At 39.3% G+C, this 22957-nt stretch overlaps 2 protein-coding genes and 1 long non-coding RNA gene across 10 annotated transcripts in view; 1 reads left to right on the top strand and 2 right to left on the bottom strand.

Moving 5' to 3' along the window:
• Positions 1 to 1264: 1264 nt before the first annotated feature.
• LOC130924315 (gap junction beta-1 protein-like) lies at positions 1265 to 6538 on the bottom strand. 4 transcript variants are annotated; one of them, XM_057850783.1, is made up of 2 exons: positions 6417 to 6538; positions 1265 to 3497 (listed from the first exon to the last, which is right to left on the bottom strand). In XM_057850783.1, exon 2 carries the CDS (start codon positions 3481 to 3483, stop codon positions 2743 to 2745), a length of 741 nt encoding a protein of 246 aa, XP_057706766.1. In that variant the 5' UTR covers positions 3484 to 3497; positions 6417 to 6538; the 3' UTR covers positions 1265 to 2742. The 4 variants fall into 4 exon arrangements, with proteins under 4 accessions (XP_057706766.1, XP_057706765.1, XP_057706768.1 ...); XM_057850782.1 differs by lacking the exon at positions 6417 to 6538 and adding an exon at positions 4112 to 4550; XM_057850785.1 differs by lacking the exon at positions 6417 to 6538 and adding an exon at positions 3633 to 3701.
• Positions 6289 to 22228, bottom strand: LOC130924312 (uncharacterized). 5 transcript variants are annotated; one of them, XM_057850776.1, is made up of 10 exons: positions 22033 to 22194; positions 21465 to 21582; positions 21180 to 21371; positions 14192 to 14324; positions 13009 to 14092; positions 12677 to 12807; positions 11044 to 11204; positions 10320 to 10474; positions 9967 to 10058; positions 6290 to 6538 (listed from the first exon to the last, which is right to left on the bottom strand). In XM_057850776.1, the coding sequence occupies exons 2-10, from the start codon at positions 21465 to 21467 to the stop codon at positions 6417 to 6419; spliced, it is 2073 nt and encodes a 690-aa protein (XP_057706759.1). In that variant the 5' UTR covers positions 21468 to 21582; positions 22033 to 22194; the 3' UTR covers positions 6290 to 6416. The 5 variants fall into 5 exon arrangements, with proteins under 5 accessions (XP_057706757.1, XP_057706761.1, XP_057706759.1 ...); XM_057850777.1 differs by having other exon boundaries at positions 21465 to 21492; positions 22033 to 22165; XM_057850774.1 differs by lacking the exon at positions 21465 to 21582 and having other exon boundaries at positions 6289 to 6538; positions 22033 to 22228.
• LOC130924317 (uncharacterized) overlaps positions 21809 to 22957 on the top strand; it is a 46312-nt gene continuing 45163 nt past the window's right edge. Inside the window, exons 1-2 of the long non-coding RNA XR_009064856.1 lie at positions 21809 to 21954; positions 22126 to 22227. This is a non-coding gene — a long non-coding RNA (uncharacterized LOC130924317). The remainder of the gene's footprint in view (positions 21955 to 22125; positions 22228 to 22957) is intronic.

A 22957-nucleotide genomic window follows, 5' to 3' on the forward strand; every position in this document is an offset into this window, starting at 1 on the left:
CCACTGACCATAACACACTAATGGACAAACTCTCAACCATGTCCGGCCTGCCCCCTCCCCCCGTGGTTAAATTTGGCACAGTGTACTCCAATGTAAACTATTACAGCCTGTCCACTTGGCTGTTTGAGTGACTGGCAGTACAGCTGGCCAATGATGCGCTCTACTGCGTTTTGTTCCGGCCACAAGTGGTCCTGGTGGCTAAATATAGTGCAGGGGTCTCTCCTATCATGGGGGGCATGATTTGAAGATGAGTAGGACTTTGCATCCTCACAGTGGAATGAAAAGGAGCCAGAATAATGATCTGCAATAATACAAATCTACTCTTTGATGACTGACTCAGAGAATCAAATTGGAAGTTAACATCCTTAGTTACGGTACAGTAATCACTAGTGGTGGGTCGTGACTCGTTACATGTACTCAGTTGCATTTACTTGAGTAACTTTTTGAGAAAAATGTACTTCTAAGAGTAGTTTTACTAGTACTTTTTACTTGAATAGATTTGTGAAGAAAAAAACGCTACTCTTACTCCGCTACTTTGAGCTACCCAAGTCGTTACATTTTTCCTCTTGATTCTCCATATTAATTTTCATTTTTTGCCAGCGATGCCAAGAGTAGCGCTACTGATTTCCCCAATGAGACGTCGCAACAATAAATACGACTGCATTACACCAGACGCAAGCTTGCCGTTTTACCATCACGCCAGCCTGTTCAATCACGTGCTCCCCTCAACATGATTTGAAAAAGCGGATTTAAACCTCTCTGCCAGATTTTATTTGGCACCGATTGACCACGGAAAACTGGAGATATGATCATTTTTGATATTATAATAGTAACTATGAATGAACCATTCACAATTCAAAACTAGGAACTATTTTCTCCACAAGAGGGCACACATGCTCTTTGGATGAATAATGCTTTATTTCTTTTTTTTCCCCTCTTGCCGGAATTCAGTTATTATATATATATATATTTTTCTTTTTATTTGCCTTAATGTGGTTATGTAATAGGTTATTGTGCAGTATCATTATAATAACAGTTCATATAGATAAGTTTGTGCTGAGAGAAAAAAATACCTGTTTAATAAAAAAAAAAAAAAAAGCAGTTACTCACAATGTTACTCATTACTTGAGTATTCTTTTCACTGGATACTTTTTTGCTTGAGTACATTTTTTGGAAGACTACTTTTACTTTATTAGTATTATTTTGAAGTAACGCTACTCTCACTTGAGTAGAATTTTTGGCTACTCTACCCACCTCTGTTAATCACTATGGTGGAGACTTTTAAATCGTGTTTTATTTTGAATATGCATGAAAATGCGGCGGCAGCTCAAAACTGAACGTCTCCCGAAGGGTCTTCACCTCAAAATGAATGTTGTAGTGTAAAAATTCAAACAATAAGTGAGTGAGTAAGTTTAATCCGTGCTGAGCTATGCCCAAACTGTTCACATTGCAGCTATAGAACCATCAATACTGTATATACTGTAATAGAAAAAGTATAAACAGTAAATAACTCCCATATCGATTGACATTTCTTAAAACTTATCTAACAGGATAAAAACAGTCATACTTATCACATATGCTGATAATTCTGTGTGCAGATCACTAGTTGAATTTGGTTGTAACAAGTTTTTTCGCTGACCAACCAATCAGAACATAGAAAAATGCTAATATCACTATGGGTGTCAACTTGTTGGCCCCGTACCTCATCCAGCAAGCTAAACTTAGACAAATTTGATTTCTGATAGGTTAAAGAAACAGTCCCATTATTAATACAGTTTCAACTAAATAGGGTGGAACTACCTACTTTTTATGTACTGAGCCGACTATATTCACATTACAACAGATGGCAGCTGAAATGTGACCCTGTCCATATAAATGACAAAGCTAGAAATATGCAGTCATATTTATTCTGACTTCACATGAAAGTAGAATAACATCAACTAACAAATGTCCCAAATGTGTGACTGAACTATGCAGCTGAACCTAATTAGTGGTTTCACCAGTAGTCGAGTTTATAACAAACGAAAGCATGAAATACAGCATTCGTGGAAGTGCTGTATGATGTCTTCTGGCACGACTTAAAACATGAAACATTTCAATCATAAGCACACGCATGCAACATTTGTAGCAGTTTGATCAAGTAACAACAGTAGGACCTTAATGTTTTCTGTATATTGTATGAGTAAATTACAATAATGATCAAACTCCGGGGGAAAGCTACTTTGCTTACTAACAACATACATTTGGCATTTGAAACTTATTGTGGAACGAGTCATTTGCTGTCAGTACTATGCAGTAATATTTAACACAATTGCCATCTACAATATTAATAAACAATGTCTTTTAATTAGAACTGCGTAACCGAGGCACTGTATTTTTCTTAAGACTTTTTTTTTTCTCATACAGCTCTTAAAGAAAATTTCAACATGCCATTTCAGATTTATACCGAAGCCACTCGATGACAGCAATGCAAACTGATTAAGTTGGTATTAATTCAAAACATGGATGAGGACTGATAGGGTACATGGACCTTTACCTATCATCAACACATGACATAGAATATAATAGGATACATAGACTTATTTACTTATTTATTACACACCTACACCTAAATAATACTGTAACAGGAATATTGAGCAGCATGTTCAATGAAAGTTAAATCGTTTAAAAGGAGATGAAGGCCAAGCTGTCTGACATCTCTTGCCTTTCATTCTTTCATCTCACTGTGAAAATAGTCAGCCATCAGCTGATTGATCTCACTTTGTAGGAAGACAATTTTTGACTCATCCAGTCAACTTTGGACTCTTCCTCAGAGCGATGAAAACATCGTTTGCAAGCCCTGCCTATGAGGTAGACCATCTCAGCCATGTTGAGCAACACGCAAACTCCAGACACGGCCAGCATGAAGACAGTAAATATGGTCTTCTCTGTTGGCCTGGACACAAAACAGTCCACTGTGTTGGGACATGGGTAAGAGTCACACTTGACCAAGCGTACCATCCTAAAGCCTGGGTAGATCATGTAAAAAATGTAGAGAAAAACGACTTCAAAAAGGATTCGGAAGAAGATGCTGATCATATAAGTCCACCACAGAGCTCCCGTGATGTGAAATCTTTGGCTCTTGATGTGATCCAGCTCCTTAGGACTGTTACGTCCCGCCCGCTTTAGGATCTTCTTTTCAATGTGGCGGCGATGGGCCACATGCATACCCACAAGAAGCGCTGGGGTGGAGACCAGGATTAGCTGAAGTGCCCAAAGGCGGATGTGTGAGATGGGAAAGAACTGATCATAGCAGACACTGTTGCAGCCTGGCTGTTGGGTGTTGCAGGTAAATCCGGACTTCTCGTCTCCCCAAACGCTCTCTGCCGCAACCACCAAGACCAGAATTCGGAAAATGAAGATGACGGAGAGCCATATACGTCCAATACCTGTTGAGTGCCTGTTTACGCCGCTGATCACGGCATAAAAGGACCCCCAGTTCATTTTTGACTCCAGAGCTAAAAGAGAAATAAAACAACAATGTAAATATTCACGTCCGTAGATCTCGAGTGTAAGGTCATCTCTTAAAATCATACAATTAGCAGAAAAATCATTTCACCTTTAAATTTAACACATTAGCTTTAGATCTTTACCAGGCTTAGCCGGCTGTGCAAGCGGCGTACGAAGTCCCTGGCCCAAAGACGACCATCCTGATCAATGACTTGACTAGGACAGTGTCAGTAAACACAACAGGAAGTGCTGAGTTATGCGTTGGTCTATAAAAGCAGGGGCGATGGCCTAGCCCCGTCACAAGACGCAAAAGGTTGAAGCCAATTGTGAAACATCTGCCGAGCCACGTGATACACTTTGCCTGTATTAATACCCAAGTCTCGCTCAGATCTACTGCCCAATTACAGGCACAATACTGACAAATTCCTCCAAGGAAGAAAGGTCACTGCTATTGCTTTTAAAGGCTTTAATTTGCTGACTTTGCTATTGCAAAGTTGCCCGAATGTAAATACAGTTGCAATCAAATTCAATTTAAAAATGACCATCTGTGGGATGTTGGTTGTCACATCAGTTCTAATCTCTACTAGCCTATAACAAAAGAAGAAAAGTGCATGCATTTTACCTTCAGCTGTGATGGTACACACAAAGTGTACAAAGCAGAGAGAAAAGAATTAAAAAGTTTTTCCAAAAGGGCTCTGTGGAGAACACTATGTGTTTGGAAAATGCTAATCATTCCACTGCCACAAGCCAGTGCCCTGCACCATAGCGGTCATATGGCCTTGTCGAAATCATTTCCATACAATGGTATCCTTTATTGCACCGCAACAAGACTCTTTCACATCAAATGCCTCGATTTCCGCCTACCCCCGGGCTTAAGAAGGAATCTGTGTGGACACAAAGGGCCCAGACCGTGCCTCATTATTTATTGTGCTAGGGAGGTTCGAAGGCTGAAGTTAGCCTTTGACCTGAACTGCTGTGACTGTCAGGTTGCACAAGACAAAATGATGAACTCTTTAATTCTTAAGTTGGACTGACGGTGGAAACGATCTGTATTTTCGATTGTGTTGCATTGTATTGAGTTAATGTTTATTTTTGTTTCAGTGCACTGTTCTGTGTGATATTTAATTCCAGCCGCAATTGACTCCTAACTAACCCACTAATTCACTGTACCTATAGCGCTCTGGCCTGGTTATGGGCCAGTTCATTTGAGTGAATAGAATCAGATATTGGCTTTAAAATGCATATGACACCAAAAAGCATGTTTATTTCATATTTCACGTGGGGTTTTATGCTCCCGAATGAAATGGACAGCTTGGATGTGTGTGGAAGCGATCCTTTTATATATTCAATTTTTTAATCCCGTGCCATGAAAATGAGTGATTTCCGGCTCCGATCTCGGGTTTAGGACGAATGCGAATGTGACATCACCCGAGTCAGTATCTGAAAATACAGCATTGCTTTATAGCATGCAGATGGACTGCGGATTCAGCTGTCAAATTTTCCACCTCATCAGAAATTGCAATTTTGTGTTAAAAATGGCCGCGAATACAGCGATTACAAAGTAAACACTACAAACTTTAAGGAATATTTACTTACGTTTGATCATGGACGGACATGTAGAAAAGTTCTCTTCAGACACATCCTGCTTTGTTAGCTGTACAAAACAACTGCACACCACTCTCTCACGGTTTACATCTTTGCCGCGTTTTTAAGCATTAATTTACGCCATATTCGTGTTGACCATGTGGCAGCTCCTTCGACGTTGACCAGTTTGTCCCGCTGTCATTTTCCAGCTGCTTCCCTGGCAAACGATCTCTCCTGCCCGCAGCAGGGGAACGAGTCAGACGAGCTGTAACTTGCTCGCCGCCGGGCGGGTTGCCGATCGGTGAAGACAATCGACAGCCCCCCCCTCGCCGTCGTGTGACATGTTCCCGGGTAGTTTTGAGTGACTTTTACCTTCGAAAGCTAAGAATAGACTTTGAAACACCACTAGGTTCCGGTTAGCATGTCGGCTAGCTCCTGGTTTTCTTATGCTTTCCGAAGCCGGGGCAGGGGAATGACAAAAGCCGGACTTACTCCGGCGGCATAAAATATAGTTTGGGAGGTGCAAGAAGTGGACAGTTTTGACCATGATGGAGTAATTTTGCCATGTTGTACCGAATAAATGCATTTTTAATATGTCATATTCCATTTAGATCAAGACTTATTTGCCATGACCATACCATTTATTTAGCAATGGGGAAAAATACTCAATAAAAACAATATCCTGTAAAAATATTGGAGTAGAGCATGGGTAGCCAACTCCGGTCCTCAAGGGCCCCTATCCAACTGGTTTTCCATGTCTCCCTCTTTTAAAACACCTGAATCAAATGATCAGCTCATCAGTAAGCTCTGCAGGAGCCTGAGAACGATCCTGATTATTTGAGTCAGGTGTGTTGGAGGAGGGAGACATGGAAAACAAGCTGGATAGGGGCCCTCGAGGACAGACGTTGGCTACCCCTGGAGTAGAGAGACTGAAACAATGACATTTTGCGGCTTTATTCGTCGCATTTTCCTCGTTCTGAGTAATTCCCCCTTAATGGGCTGAATTCTAAGTTAGATGAAACCATGAGCCTGCAAACGTCATCCTCCTGTTGGGGATGCCAGAGCCCTATAATGGTCGGCGTGGCTAAACGGCAGATTAAAAGACTAATTTCTCGTCATCTGCGCTTTGCCAAATTGTTGTACATAGTCGAATCGTCTCAAAATATGATTCTAATTCACACAATAATGCTATTTAAGACCTTTTTTTTTTTTTTTTAAATTCTGTCTTAGGCACTTTAATTTCTGGCAATAGAACAGAATTACACACACTGAAGTAAGTTACACACATTTAAGGACAATCTTATGTAAAGCACTATTAACACTTATTTTATGATTTATGCTACCTAATAAAAAACATTGGAATGGTCCGTCTTTTCTGTGTGCTTATTGATCTGCTGAGTGTAGCACGAGATGAGGTACTTCTCCCACTCTAAATCCTGCTTTCTCAGTTGCAGTTGAACATTATCTGAAAAGTAAATGAGATGGTTAGGGAATGTCACAACATACTAGTTGCATTGGTAGGGGTTATATTAGTACAAACTAGTTGACTTTACTACTCCGCATTGACATTTCCAATATAGGGTTGACAAGTCACTAAGTGTAAACGGAAGTTGGAGTACCAGTATTTTTTCCCAAATACTCAAAGATAGAGATTTCTCTCTGACTGGAAATAGCATCATGCTACAGTTACCCAGCCCATGTTGATGCGCCTGTGCTTTAATGTCTGATCCTCATTAATATGGTGGCTCTGCTATTCAATCTTGTTAAATATATTTTAAAGCTTTGTAGTGTTCCCCCACGATCATAGCGTAGTACAACACATTACAAAATACCAATGTCGGCATCAGTGATCAGTTGTGGTTTTCCCCCCCAAATCATAGCGTAGTACAATACAGTGCTGGCCAAAAGTATTGGCACCCTTGCAATTCTCTCAGATAATGCTCAATTTCTCTCAGAAAATGATTGCAATTACAAATGCTTCGGTAGTAATACCTTCATTAATTTAGCTAGCAATGAGAATAAAAAATTAAATCATTATAATTTTACACAAAACTCTAAAAATGGGTCGGACAAAAGTATTGGCACACTTTTAAAAATCAAGTGATGCTTATCTGATTTGTGTAATTAACAGCACCTGTTACTTACCTGTGGCACATAACAGGTGGTGGCAATAACTAAATCACATTTGCAGCCAGTTAAAGTGGTTTAAGGTTGACTCAACCTCTGTCCTGTGTCCTTGTGTGTACCACATTTAGCATGGAGAAAAGAAAGAAGACCAAAGAATTGTCTGAGGACTTGAGAAGCAAAATTGTGAGGAAGCATGGGCAATCTCAAGGCTAAAAGTCCATCTCCAAAGACCTGAATGTTCCTGTGTCTACCGTGCGCAGTGTCATTAATATGTGTAAATCACATGGCACTGTGGCTAACCTCCCTAGATGTAAACGGAAAAGAAAAATAGACAAGAGATTTCAACGAAAGATTGTGCGGATGGTGGATAAAGAACCTTGCTTAACATCCAAACAAGTTCAAGCTGTCCTGCAGTCCGAGGTTACAACAGTGTCAACCTGTACTATTCATCGGCGTCTGAATGATTAGGGACTGGTAGGATACCCAGGAAGACCCCACTTCTGACCCAAAGACATAAAAAAGCCAGGCTGGAGTTTGCCAAAACTTACCTGAGAAAGCCAAAAATGTTTTGGCAGAATGCTCTATGGTCAGATGAGACAAAAGTAGAGCTTTTTGGGAGAAAGCATCAAAATAGAGTTTACAGGGGAAAAAATGAGGCATTCAAAGAAAAGAATACAGTCCCCATCGTCAAACATGGCGGAGGTTCCTTGATTTTTTTGGGGTTGCATTGCTCCCTTTGGCACTGGACTGCTTGACCGTGTTAATGGCATTATGAAGTCTAAAGACTACCAACACATTTTGCAGGATAATGCAGGGCCCACTGTGAGAAAGCTGGGTCTCCCTCAGAGGTCATGCGTCTTCCAGCAGGACAGTGACCCAAAACACACTTCAAAAAGCACTAGAAAATGGTTTGAGAGGAAGCACTAGAGACTTCTAAAGTGGCCAGAAATGAGTCCAGACCTGAATACCATAGAACACCTGTGGAGGGATCTGAAAATGGCAGTTTGGAGAAGGCACTCTTCAAATCTCAGAGACCTGGAGCAGTTGGTGAAAGAAGAATGGTGTAAAATTCCAGCAGACCATTGTGAGAAACTCATTGATGGAATCTGGAAGCGTTTGTTCGCAGTTACTGTATATTGTCTAAGGGTTGAGCTACCAAGTATTAGGTTGAGGGGGACCAATAGACCCTACCCACCGACGTCACAAAATCACGTGATCGCTGTATTGTTCCGCCCCATTGTCCGTCATTTTGTGTCTGTATTATCAATGGTCTCAATTGATCGAGCAATTTATAATGCGTTTCATGGAAGCCCCGGTGTTATCTGACACCGTAAACTCATTGGATGCGTTGCATAAAAGGCGTTATGTGGAAAAGCTTCAGTTTATCCATTCGCCAGATCCATATTTGATGCCTAAATCGATGTTTTTCGACCCGCTGTCTTCGCCGTCTTTGCCTGACCCTGATATTTACAATTATCTTGTCCACACAAAATCAGCCCATTCTCACGAAAGTTTGAAAAACTTTAAGAGCTTGGAGGCTTATAAATTCTACGTTGCTGGTTGGGTGAAACAGGTCCTCGTACACGAAAATTCGGCAGGAATCTTGTGCTCGGAAGGTGAGTTACGAAATTTCCAATTCAAAATCTTTTGTTCTTGCTTACATCCACTGTCAAGTCTAATGTATTTCATGTCATTTGTCAATGGAGCTACGGCTTTTAATGTTTATATGGTTTAGCGATAGCACTCTCACTACATACATATATAATATGTAATAAATATGAAGTGCGATAGCACTACTCCAGATTGTCCCTAGTTGAATTTTTTTTCTGGCTTTTGACCTCAATAGTGAAATTGTAAATTAATTGTATGACAACTGTCTTATTATCCCCTTATAATTATATATTTTCAGGTAGTTCATTCACAACGTCTGAGTGTATGTTGCCGGCGATTAGCCTAGCAATGATCTTAATTGTGGTTGTCAGCCCAAAACCCTCTAAATATATATTAAATGCATCTTACCAGATATAAAATGACTACTACATAATCTGTGGTAGTCGTTTGGAGCCCAGTTTTCTCGTCGAATTGCAGCAGTCAATCTCGCTCTCCTCTCCGGGTCTCTCGGAATACGGTAAAACTTCAAGTCTCTCCGTCTATCTTCTCTGTTTTTGCAACCGACCGCCACACACGACTTCACCATTTTGATTATTAATGTTAACGAGCAGAAAAACACGCTATAATAGGAGGAATTTACGAAGCGCTAATGAATTAACATGACGAGTAGACGGACAACATGGCGTGGGGGCGTGGCTGTGACGTCACGTGAGTAGGGTCTATACTTTTGTCCGGCCCATTTTTGGAGTTTTGTGTTAAATGATAATGATTCAATTTTTTTTCACTCTCTTTTGTGTTTTTTCATTGCAAGCAAAATAAATGAAGATATTACTACCAAAGGATTTGTAATTGCAATCTTTTTCTGGGAAAAATTGAGCATTATCTGACAGAACTGCTGGGGTGCCAATACTTTTGGCCAGCAGCGTAAATAACAAAATACCAATGTCGGCATCAGTGACCAGTTGACGTCAACTCTAATTTCAACATTTTAACTCCAATATTCTCCTTGTATAGACTTAAAAAATATGAAACCATTCATATCCATGCAAGAGAGGCTTGTGACATCACAACCATAACATTCATAACACATCATAATTATTTTAGTTGCATGCAGACGGCTACTAGAAGTAGGAGTGAATTTTGAGTTTATCTTACTTTTTTTTCGTAAGTTAGCACCAATGTTCTTCAGTTTGCTGTGGTTGGCGTGTCCGTTTTGGGCTAGCCGCAAAGACAATGACGGTCCCCTCCTGCAATACACAAGTGACTCAACCATTAAACATTTTTCAGAATTTTAAAAAAAGTAGTAGCTCACAGTTTAAAAAAGGTTTTTCACTGTTGGTCTGTTGGAATAGGATTAAAAAATAAAAGACATTTACAAATTTGAGTAAAACAACTGAGACTGTGTCAATACACCATAACTTTGTGAGGTTTTCATCTTTTCTCCTCCGTTTCAAACCTGAATATTCATGCTTTTAATTGATTAACTGCCTACTTTTACAAGCAAGTACCTCATAGCTCCCAATTTCCCCCTTTCCAAGAAAAGCTCGACTGACACGTTGGGTGCCTGCGTGAAAATTCGGGCATACAACGTCCGGTTATACACCATCTCTTTAAACCAATCAACTGCTTCCTCGGACCAGTCAGTCCCGTTTATGGGAAACACCTGAAAGAAACATATACAAAAGTCATGGGATAGAAAAATAAAAAAGGAAACTGTGGCGAAAGATAACCATGACTAATCATGTTGACAAAATGCTAATATCACTAAGTGTTTCCTATCATATAGTCTGCAGAGCATTAGTCTCTGAGACACCCTAAACTACTTCCTCAGGAGTCATTTTTCCCCCTTTTTTCCCCAAAATAAAACGGCACGAACCCAAAGATCTGAAGCATGAAGAGGACTCTAGGCTTAATCGATAGATGATGTTGACGCTATCGTTTTATGAGCTGTTATGTCTGTTGAGTCTCTGCCACCAAAAAGTGGAACAGAAAGCAGGAAAGACTGAATATTACAAAATTTCCTTTTATGTGAGAACACAGTCACAGAAAGCGATTGCAGCCTTATTTTACGCCTCAGTGCTGTTGATAGAACCATATGTAAAAATAACAGCCTTCGGCTCAGTTTACATATGTGCCCTCAAAACATTCTTAACGCTTTTGATTATTTTCCATGCACGGGGAACATCATAGAGGTGATAGTGCTCTACAAGTGAGTCAAACAAACCTACTCACATTTGCCATTGAGACTTGCAATGCCTGGAGTGGTAAATTGCACATTTCTGGACTCAGCTCCTTTAAATTGAAAAGCGTAACACATGCGATGTCACCGTAATCCAGTCTCCTTACCTCCACCATGATGGATTTGTCAACCCTGGCTTCCTCAGTGGCTTCAGCTTAAGACAAAACAAAAATGCATGAGTCTTCATCCAGAAACCACACTCTGTTAGAATATGACCGTGCTACCACAGAGAGCAGGGGTGGGCAACTAATCCAACATGAAAGCTACGTTTTAGCAATATGATCATAAGCAGATCTAGTGTACAAAATTGAATTCATGTACAGTGCATATTATTCCAGCAATAATACAATGTAAGCAGTTCCTTGGAAAAATTACCCCCCCCATAAAATTACATTAACAGTGTGTGTGGAGGGAGGGTGGTACAAACAAAGAAAACTGTCAATGAACTACAATTATGCATTTGAGTAGCTGGCTCCGTTTATTCTTTTTTTTGGTTAAGTTGAAAACACTTCTAAAATATAACATTAATGCCAGCACTAAGCAAGTTGACATATTTGTGTATGATAATTGCAAATCCTGGTATTAGAGAAGCCCACTGTGTTTTGGGAAAAAATACAATAATAAATAGATAAAATAAACATGTTAAATTGTCACATTTTGAAATTATGATTAATATCGTGTTATCATAAGTCATTTATTACGAATACTTAAATGTAGAGCATTACAAAAAGAAAAACTTTTTAAGCAAAGAACCAAAAATACAATGCAATTAAGTGCAATGGCAGAAAGCAGTGACAGGTTTGTTCAGCCCACTCAACATTTTAAGTTCCAGAGCAATGACAATCTGACATACCGTATTGGCCCGAATATAAGACGTGTTTTCTGCATTGAAGTAAGATTGAAAAACAGGGGGTCGTCTTATATTTGCGGTCTAGACATTGTACCCATTCACGACGCTAGATGACGCCAGATATCATTGAAGCGATGTTCTGTTATGACAGATCTAAGCTACTCTCCCCGTTCACGACGCTAGATGGCGCCAGATATCGTTGAAGCGATGTTCTGTCATGACAGATTTCAGCTACGAGTTTAACCAGTTTGCTTTATTTCAATGTTTTTCCTTATTCAGATTTGTTTCAAGACTACAGTTACAGTTCGACTTCACTTTGATGGTTAATGCAATTATTGCAATTTTGTTGTTTTATCACAATAGATCGGTTTATTTACATTTCAAAAACCAGAAGCCATTCGTTTACGAATGTGATTGCACTTTAGTTTACATATTTAAATGATCAGATATTAAGATCTGAATGAGGCAAAATAACATTCTTTTTCTGTCAAATATATTGTTATAATCATTTGATTCAGATGTACTGTTATTATTTTCTGTATAAACATTAGTTTGGTGTTAAAAAAGTTTTTTTGCCAAACTTGAGTCTTGAAAAAGAGGGGGTCGTCTTATAATCAGGGCCATCTTACATTCGGGCCAATACGGTAATACTGGCCAGTAGGGTGGCCAAGAAATTTATGGAGGGGCTGTGGCCACCCCTTGGTGGCGCCATTGTTTTGAACTGAGTAAGGGTGGGGTTACCGCTACTGAAATTCAACACAAATACTGAGACTTACCTTTGCTTATACCACATATCTTTGCCACCTGAGCCCGGCACCATTGTTCTTCCTTAGGGAACCAGGCTATTACACAGGCTCCGATAACAGGAATGCAGATCTGCTCAGCACGTGAACTACTGGGTTCGCAGCTGCTTAACCATGAGTAGAAAAAAAGTATTAATACTGATCAGAAACACGTGGAATACAATAAAAAAGGGGGAGGGGGAACCTACAAATAACAGTCATGAAAAATAAGTTTAAGTGCCCCTTAAGTGCTGAAAGTGTGATTGCGGCTTTAGTGAGATCATTAAAAAAACAGATTAAGCATATGAGAATGAAAAAAATCTTACCCAGCAACAATTGCCTGCAATTTCGAGATGGAGTCAGCATGCTGGATATAGAAGTTGCCTGGACTCACAATATGAGACACAATAACCTCATGTTCCTCAAACCTTTGCACTTGGAACTCTGGAATGTTTGCCAACACAGTTTGGGCCTTTTTTGGAGAATCTGAGTATTTGTCATTTTCAACATTATCGCAGGGCATTATTACAGTTTTAGCCACGCAAGCATTGTCATCTCCCGACTTTTCACTTCGGCATTCTCTGACGTCAGAGAAGCATTCCTCAGCTTTTCCATGGGCCTGGGTATGTCGTGCATTGTCGTCGGTCTTAACAAATCCAAAATCCCACAATTCAGCCTTTGTTGCAATTACACAAGCAAATGTTAGCGTGCCATCTGAATCCCCCTGCTTGATCTTGAAAATAGGTACTTGGTTTGGTCTACTAGCTGTCTCTGGGAGTTTGCAATCAGTCGTCTCTTGTGTTGTTTCATTAATAGATTTATCTTGAGTTTCCACAGAGGGCTGCGCAAGCTGTGACGAACATTTGCTGTGCTCCGAACATTTGCTCTGGTCCACAGACACCTCTGGTTCACACATAATTTGGTCTTCAGGCCCGAGGAAGTGTGGCTGCCGGCCGGAACTTTGTTTTGCGTGTTGTACAAGCACAACATCCCCAGGTTCCCGCATAAACTTTGGTGTTGACTCAGAGTTGACCTGAGGGCTCCTAATGATGGCAGAGGGAACTATCGCAGCCTCTGGTTGGCATTTATCATCGAAACATTTTTGTATTCTTTGTTTTTCAGCATTAGAACTTAATGTGGAGTTTACAGACCCAGCAGTGCTGGTTTGAGCAGCCAGTTTATCCATTTGCACCACTACGGGATTGGCATTGAGGAATCCTGTCAGCCATTGAAAGGTATATTTTGCTCTCAGCATCTGGACTGTTTCGACAATGTTATTCTTATTGGAGTTGTGCGGCTGATATCCAAACCTAAGAGCATCAGCATAGAAGACTCCTTTGGCATCTGGTGGTTGGCACTGGATTGTCTTTACTACATTTTTCTGAAAAGGTAGCAGACAAACTTTGGAATCTAAATGAAGGTAGGGAAAAACATATTCAACCAAATTGTGGCATAAATATTGTCTTAAAGAAAAAATACTCCATATGACTTGCCTTCTTCTCTACTTACCATGTTTTAAGCCCTTTAACAGGATTGAGACTTTGTCTATTGATTGACGTGTCTCATCTAAAGCCTTGGTAAGTTCATTGAAGCCACTTGTTGAAAAAGAGGACATCAGGACCACTTTGTTGTCGTCATATACCTGCATAAAAAACAAACAAATAGCTGATTGCACTTTTATTAAATAGGTGAACAATTATTCAAAATTAAATTATTTCCAATGATTTTAGCAATCACAATTAAATTTTAAAGTCCCCACTTGAACAGAGACTACAGAATTTGCCTTGTTTGACAGTATAAAACTAAATGGAGATTAAGAATAACAATTTTCTAAATAATGGTAAAACCCCTTTAAAATTTTACAGTGTCAGCATTAAGGTATGTGTACATTTCCATGCACTGGGATGAGTAAACACATACAGAAACTCCATTATTTGCCTCTGTAATTATTTTTATTTTATTTTTTTTTACAAAGTTTAAAAGTACACCCTTTGTACACCCTTTCCCACTCAACTGAATGGCAAAGTCTCAAAACATGACCATGGCTGTACACAAACATGCAAGGGAACTTCCATATTATCCCTAGTTTTCAAATTTATAAGATCGATCAACTTTAAAAGTGATGTTCTGATCCCTGATATATAGTAAGGCAACCATGATATACACTTTCTCCTCGTTGATATTCTTATTTTTGGGGCAGTTTAAATGACTCCAATGTAGTAATGGGCAAAACGAAGTCTCATGAACCACTGGTTCTATCTGCTTCAGATAAAGGTTCATGACTCAAAGCTTCATTCATGTTAGCTCTATGCTGACATCTGCTGTACAGTTAAAAGTATAGCAGATGTCCAGATTTTTACTCAACAGTCATACTCTACATTCATGTTATGACACAATAAAGACAGCTGTGTTGTGTCATTCATTGATTCTTATTCAAGAAAACAATTTCTTCAATGGCTGTGGCACTTGGTGTGTTCTTCTTTTTTGAGATGATCTCTCCCACCTATGAAAAAAAATCTGTTTGCACGGCACAAATGACTCTGGGGAACAAAAACACATCATTGACACGCCAATGAAAATGAACGGTCAGTTTTCGTTGTTGCAACACGTGCCTCCCAAAACAAGGTTTCCTTTGTTACAGGTCACGTGATTCCCCCCCCCCCCCCCCCCTCACCAATACACACCTCGATATGATCATTTTACATGCCCATTTTTGCTTGACGCAAGCTTTGAAGCCCTTTGTCATTTGACTCATCACTATTCCCGTGTTACCGTGAGGTGTGGCAATAAGTCTGATGTGGAGTGGTGTAAAATGAGGTTGGTTGTCACAAGTTTTACTCTTTCACAAACACCTGACCTTCAACACGTTTGGTTGCCTTTTACTCCTTGTTTATTTCAATTTGTCAGAAAATAAGCAATTTAGAGGCCTTTACATCACACTAGTGTAACAGCAAAATGATTCACAAAGTCAGATCCGGAGATTTGTTGAATTTCTATTTCACTAACTCCCTACTTTTCCGACCTTTAAATGACCATATCTATAATTCTTGTAAAAGAATCATGATCTTATAATCATTGAAATCATGCTCTCATTGAGATTCATATTACACCCATTAAGTCTGCGTTTATTTTTTGTCACATACCTACATCATTTATGTTCAATGTCATGGTTCAGTTTCTACTTGATTGTTCGCTACCGACTCATCCGAGTAGAGATTTCTGTACGTCGCCCTCTAGGGTTTGGCCGCCATTACAGGGGTGTTTGCTAGTGTCAGTCAAGGTAAACAGTAACGTGAGTTAGGCCTGAACAATATTGGAAAAAAACATCATTGCGATTTTTGGGGGGCTTGCTATGTATTGCGATATCATTTTGCGAAATTAAAACTAGAAGAATTTTCAACATATAACTTGAATAGCCATGTTTGGGATAGACCTGAACGATATTGGAACGATTGGAAAGAATCAACATGTAAAAGGTGGTCCCTGGGTCACGACGCATGTGGTTTGGGCCACATAAGGCTGGCTAGAAGTTGTTTCTGCTAATACATGTTTGTGTATGCATTTGTAACTAAGTTTACAGCTACAGTTTCTGGAGTTACGTGTGAGCAATTTGCTACGAGAATTGTAAATACGTTAGCTTTCGTAGCATTTAAGCTCGATGACTTTTGTTAGCCATATTAGGCTAATTTAATCTACTAAATTTCCATATTGAGTTGACTAATGGATGTTTGAACACCAGTTGTTTTGTGTCAAGTGTTTTGTTTTTAAAATGCGTGTTGTTTTGAACATAAGTGTACATATGTGTGTTACAGCTTTACAAATTGTCAACAGTGGAGGAAGTAAAAAGCTTCAAAAGCAACAGTTGCCTTATTTGCTGTCTGTAAAGCTGAACAACTTCACGTTTAATGAGGACAGAATACGTCATATTAATGAAGTAAATTAAAAAATAAGATACTGTGAGGTCAGAGGTTGCGCTAGACTTTTTCGTTGTCTGTCATTTTGACTGACAGGGTCATAAAAATCCGGTCATAATCTATTTTTACCCGTCACTTAAATTTTTAAAATGATGATAACGACATTGTGGTGACCCTTCGTTTGGCATAATTCACCTTCCGTACTTGTGTGTCCATTTGGCCGAGCGCGTTAGCGGCTACGACACAATCACGTGACAGAGACACTTAAGAGCCGCGCGCGTTCCGGCTTGAATAGAGAGTTCACAGAGAGCAGCAGAGCTACAGCGTCTGGACACAGCAATGGCGTACCGCACGCAGGCTATTTTTAGACCGTGACGTCGCATCGTAAAGCGGAAGTAAAGTCGAAGTGGGACATTATAGACCCGACCTCGCATAGACCCAACGTAAAAAGTGCTACTTTTTGCCGGTAATCTTTCAAAAACGAACATGCCGATCACGCATTGCTTTTTTGGAACTTGTAGAAAGACTCTAGACATTACGACCATGAAGCATGTTTTCTTCATAAGTTCCCGGAAACCAAAAACTCGGGAGGAAAAAAATGTGAAAACCGAATCAACTTGCGCGGACTTTAACACCAGCTCGGCGAATCCATTCACGTTTCATATGCAGTAAACATTATGTCGGGTTGGCATGGTCTTTCAGAGGACAAAGAGGTAAGCCATTTTAATATTTTTACTTAATTTTTTTAGCGTAACGTTGTGCCGTACTGCTTCTGTCTGACGATGAATGACCTGAAAAAAATTACAATGGTATCTGACTGCCATTGTTACAGTTTCTGTTATATATATATATATATATATATAAAAAAACAACTTTAGTAAGGGGGAAGTGTAAATAAATTATAGGATTAAGATGTGTTATCAATAAAAAAATTAAAAGTGTTCGTTGGCTGTCACTGAGTAGCATTTGCGACCGCTACACAAAGCTAACTAAATTACCCCCAAGAACGGTAAGAGACGTAGGACAACCAGAGGATATATAAGAAAGACAGGGCTGATGGTAAAGGATAGCTTGTTGAAACAAGTTGCGTCGATAAAAAACAGCTAAAGCTATGCTTAGGTCGGCTCGTTTTTTTCGTCTTTTTCAGCCTTCGACACTAAAGCCATCTCTTTAACTCAGGGGTGTCCAAACTTTTTGCAATGGGGGCCAGATTTGGTGTGGTAAAAATGTGGAGGGCCGACCTTGGCTGACGTCTTTTACGTAGAACAATATATTTAAGCAAATTTTAGCAAGCCATTCAGTGTGCCACATTTGCTTAATTGTTTTTTTCTCTTTCGACTCTGTGGCTCTTGCGAAATACTGCTGCTGTGACATTAAGCTAGCTTCAAGTTGCTTCAAATTCTCGCTGCGTATCTTCCCTGTAATCTTGTCGTACATGTCAGCGTGTCTTGTTTGATAATATCGCCTCACATTGAAATCTTTAAAAACAGCGACATCTCTTTGCAAATGAGGCAGACACAGTTTTTGCGTATTTTAGTGAAGGAATAGTCTAATTTCCACCTATCCTTGAAGCGTCGGCTGTCACAGTCAACTTTCTTTTTTTTGTTGTTGATTGATTGTCACCATTTTAGCAAATGGAAGTAATGGGTCACACTGAGTAATGTTGCTTAGCCCTTATACCTCCAACATGAAGCAATTGTCAGAGAATCCCTAAATTTGAAAAATAAGGTCCTAATGAAACCTTTTTTTCAAATTTCTAAAAAGAAAAGTCAAAATGAATATGTGTAATAAGCGCTCTATATCTATAACCCATGCTAAATCATGTGTTTTTTTTCTCATGGAACCTGCAGATGCATGTGATGACTTGCATCCATCACTTTTTTTTTTTTCCAAAAAGAAATGTCAAAATTCTAAATTAATCTCAAAATCATGAAATTTTAGTTGTATCAGACGTGATACATTTGGCAATAAAGGGTTAAATTTGCTGCTGCCATTTGGTGGGTAAATGAGGGGCAGCATTTTGTGTGTAAGCTACTTCATATGCTGATTGCAGTACTGCTGACCAATTCATTAAGCCTGTGTTCGGGCCAGACGTTATTGATTTTATGACAGAGGCTGGGGGCCGGATGAAATTTGACCACGGGCCGCATTTGGCCCCCGGGCCGGACTTTGGACATGTCTGCTTTAACTGAACATTTTTATATTCTTCCACATCTATGCCAGTCAATTTGGCACCAGGCACATCATTTTCGGAGAGAATTGGTAGGTTTAGCGCTGTAAACATCTCCTTCGTACACGATTTCCATTCATTTCCTATTAGGGACAAACGGTGGCTTGTCCTTGCATAGCAACAGTAGCTAATGCCATGAATATTAATGAGCGGAAGTGACGTGTTGCTTGCGGTACGCCATTCGAGCTAACAAGACTCTTAACATTGCATACCGCTTCAACATATTCAATAGTATTTAGTTTTCATTCATTTTAAATTAATATTCTGTCCGAACAAGCTTAACAGAGAATCCACACCGTGCCATCACACATCAAGCAGATGAATATGTAACTTTTTTCCCCGCAGTGACAAAAACAGCTGACTGTGGCCCCAGTAGCTAGGCTACGTATGGAACAATGAAATTAACAGTTCACCTGCTGTAGCCTGAACGGAGTCTTACACCTTCCTCCTGGTGCGCATGGACTTGAATTGCGTGCCCGCTTGTGCAGTCCCTGTTTTTTCACCTCTTTTATCAACACCATCGTCGTTTTGGGGCTTTTTGAAGAAACTTCGGACACTCAGTTGCCTTGACATTTTTCAGAGTAAGGCCAACGACGTCATGCATCAAGAGAGACTATAGCTAATTAATATGCTCACTCGCCACCCTGTGGTCTGGGGTGTGAATTGCAACCTGTCAAAATGACAGGTGGACTTCAGTTTTTTCCATCAACGTTTTAAAAAATCGGTCAACGACGGAAAATATTCGGTTAACGCCACCCCTGTGTGAGGTACAATAAGGTACTGTTTATGCAAAAAACAAACAAACAAACAAAAAAAAACAACTAGAGACAAAATGGCGGGAGAGACTGTCGTTGTAAAGTCGAAATCGCGCAAGTCGAGTACGTCGAAATCCGGGGACTACCTGTATATTTTTAAAATTGCAAATTTGATCCTTTTAACCTGATTCCGATCATCTGAAAAATGGCGCAATTGGCCTGATTTCCGATCACGTGATCAGATCGGGGACATCCCTAATTTATATCATGCTGTTTATCCAGGTTTGCTGTTCATAAAAGGGACCCAGAATCTGCAAACTTACTGCTTTTATGAAGTGTAACAAAAGTTAACATATTAAAAAAAAACAAAAAAAAAAAAACAATTGCACATTCTGCAATGTGACTTGGGCATCCGCATATTGCGATGTTCAAACGATACATTGTGCAGGCCTAACATGAGTCAACGTAAACAGTAATGTGAGCTGCTGTTGATTGTGTGCTGCGGGCGGCTCACCTCAGCAATGGCGGACAAGGTACTCCAGGTCGTTTTGCTCGGAGGAGTCTTTGTCGCAACCCAATGTGAGTACCGACAGGATGTGAGTGGCTCATGCGTTGATTTTTACCTTTTTACGACAGTTTGGGTATGTAATCTGTTTCGTGGATTTTTTTTTTTTTTCTTAATCAGTGTTTATTAATACTTGATAACAATACTAATACTAATAATAATGGCTGGATTTTGAGGGAACAATAAATTTACGCTGCTATATAAACTGTACACTGACTACTTTTAGTTGCGTGAGAGTCATATCTTCATTGAGGTCCAATGAAAAAATATAATGAATACTTACGGAAATATAAGGGGTGTACTCAATTGTAGTGCTGCAATGATTTAATCGATTAACTCGAGTATTTGATTTGAAAAAAAAAAAAAAAAAATCGAATTAAATGTTGTTGCTACGAGTATTTGTTTAGTTAAAGTGGCGTTGTAATGGTTTACTTTGGAAGTGTTTGCATTTAGTTTTATTGATTAGAGCGGATACACTGCCCTCTGGTCTGTCTCTTTTCACAATGCTGAATCCAACTGCTCCCTGTTAAGTCCAACGTAAGCTAAGTTTTTGTTTGAGCTAATGTTTTTTAATGCATTCATAATTTAGTTTATAGGTATATTTAGCAGTTTTTTCTGGGAATATTTGTCTGAACCATTTGTTAAGAGCATTGTAAAAAAAAAAAAAAAAAAAAAAAAAAAAAAAAAACAACTACCATTTTATAGCATTTAATGTAGCGGACTTTTTCTATGTAAATTGGCCAACTGTTCTTTTGTTGTACATAGATCCTCATTTAAAAAAAAATAAAATCATACCGTTTGAGGCTCAGCTCTGGTATTTTAATTGTTCATGTTCCTTATCAGATTACTAGATTATTCAAACTAACTAGTCCATGGATTACTCGACTACTAAAATATTTGATAACTGCAGCCCTACTCAATTGTTTATATTATTCAAGAACATGTTCATAATCTCATACATGCAAGCAAAATCTAATAGACTCGCATCCTGTCGGTACCCACATTGGGTTGCGACATTCTTTCTTCAGTGTACCTGATTTGTAATGATGTGTAGCTCTTTTTCCAGCTTGTTCCGAGCATCTTCCAGTAGCAAAACTTTCAAAAGTACTTGTAGGTTGTAGGCAGCGTGGGAATGCTGCAGCTGCCTGTGGATGAGTACCGGTCGCTGAGGCGTCATTGTCGGTGAGGAGTTCGCACTGTGTACACGATGTTTCAGGTAGGCCAACTACAGTAAATATATCAAACACACCAGATATATTACCACTCGACGAAGCAACACCGCTGTTTGCTAATGTTTTGAAAAAGAACATTATCTCACCATTCTTCACTCTCCTTACAGGTTAATTCTGTATAAAAACATGCCATCAAAGTCGACACCTATTATCTTTCCAGGGCCTGCCGACCACGTCGAATGAACGCTGTACGTGTTAGCTCGGCTGAAACCAGTTAGCATTCAGCTACATTCTGTTCTTTCAAGCATTTATTAAACTAGTCTAGTGATGCAGGAGGAACCCTTGTAAAATGCGCCCACTTCTTCTTCTTTTTTTTTTTTTTAACGCAGTTCAGTTAAAATTCGTTTTTTTTCTTTCGCTTGTTTATCAGGAATAGATTTTTTTAAAATCAAGAACAGAATTGACGTACCCAAAATAGGCCCCAGTTACGGTAATGACGTAATACCCGGTGTTCTGCCGTAAACGTTATTCCCGCATGAAGTAATTTCAACTAAAACAACTGTTACAGGCTGTTGGTCGGTATCGTTCGTCAACAGGAAAGCGCATTAAATGCAACGTTTTTATAGAACTTAGCTGGTGGGTCTTCCAAAGATGATATTTTAAGATTTACACAAACATGACAACCAGCTACTTAGTTAGCACACATCTACTTACTAGCAGCAAGGTTGCTTTGCACGTTGTCATGCGTTGTAGCAATCATCCGAAATGAAATGTTGTTCCACCAGACTTTGTTTTTTTTCTCTAAAGGAAGCCAATTTTGTGAAACCGCTATCCACATTGACTGAGGCACTGGTTCCAAATAGAGAAAACAGCCCCAACCTGTGATGCCAACACTACGCTTCCCTGGAGGTATTGTTTTCTTTGGTTGATAACTGGTGTTGCATTAGTGCAAAATTGTAAATTTTCTGTTTCATTAGATTATACATTTTCCTTTGCGTTGGGGAGTTTTAAGTATGTATTTAAAAAAAATATATATATTTTGTTTAATATTACTTTGTAAAAATAATGGTTTTCCAGGGATGTAACAATTAATTGATTTGGATATTTATATCGATTGGTTCACTCTTATAGACCAAGTGACTATATTTGGTAAATGAAAAAAACCTAGCCTTTGCATTACCCCAAATGTAATATCCATAGGCAGAGTTTGACTTTTGGGGCTGGGGGGGCACAACATGTTGATGACCCCAAAACGTAGTGTCAGCAATAAAATTAACGTACAAGAATATTTATAATAATAAGTTGAAAACGAGCATTTTTTTTGTTTCCTGTCATTCTTGAGGGGAATTCTAAATCGGGCTGCTTAGGGCAGTTCTACTTTTCGCCAAGATCGTCATCCATTGAATATGGTACGCCCGCTGATGTCGTGCCAATGTAGTTACCCCAGTCAAAAATTGTATCCCCTGGGCGGAGCCATATGGAGGTAGATTTGTGTCGTCATTATTCGATCCAAAAAAAGTTGCTTCAATCAAAATATATATTTTCAATTAAAAAAAGTCATTTCAATCAAAAAAATGTCTTTGAATGCAAAAATAAATTTGAAACTCAAAAAATGCATTTGAAAGCTATTCTTCTTTGA

Source organism: Corythoichthys intestinalis, chromosome 11 (assembly GCF_030265065.1).
Source record: "Corythoichthys intestinalis isolate RoL2023-P3 chromosome 11, ASM3026506v1, whole genome shotgun sequence".
Taxonomy (NCBI): domain Eukaryota; kingdom Metazoa; phylum Chordata; class Actinopteri; order Syngnathiformes; family Syngnathidae; genus Corythoichthys; species Corythoichthys intestinalis.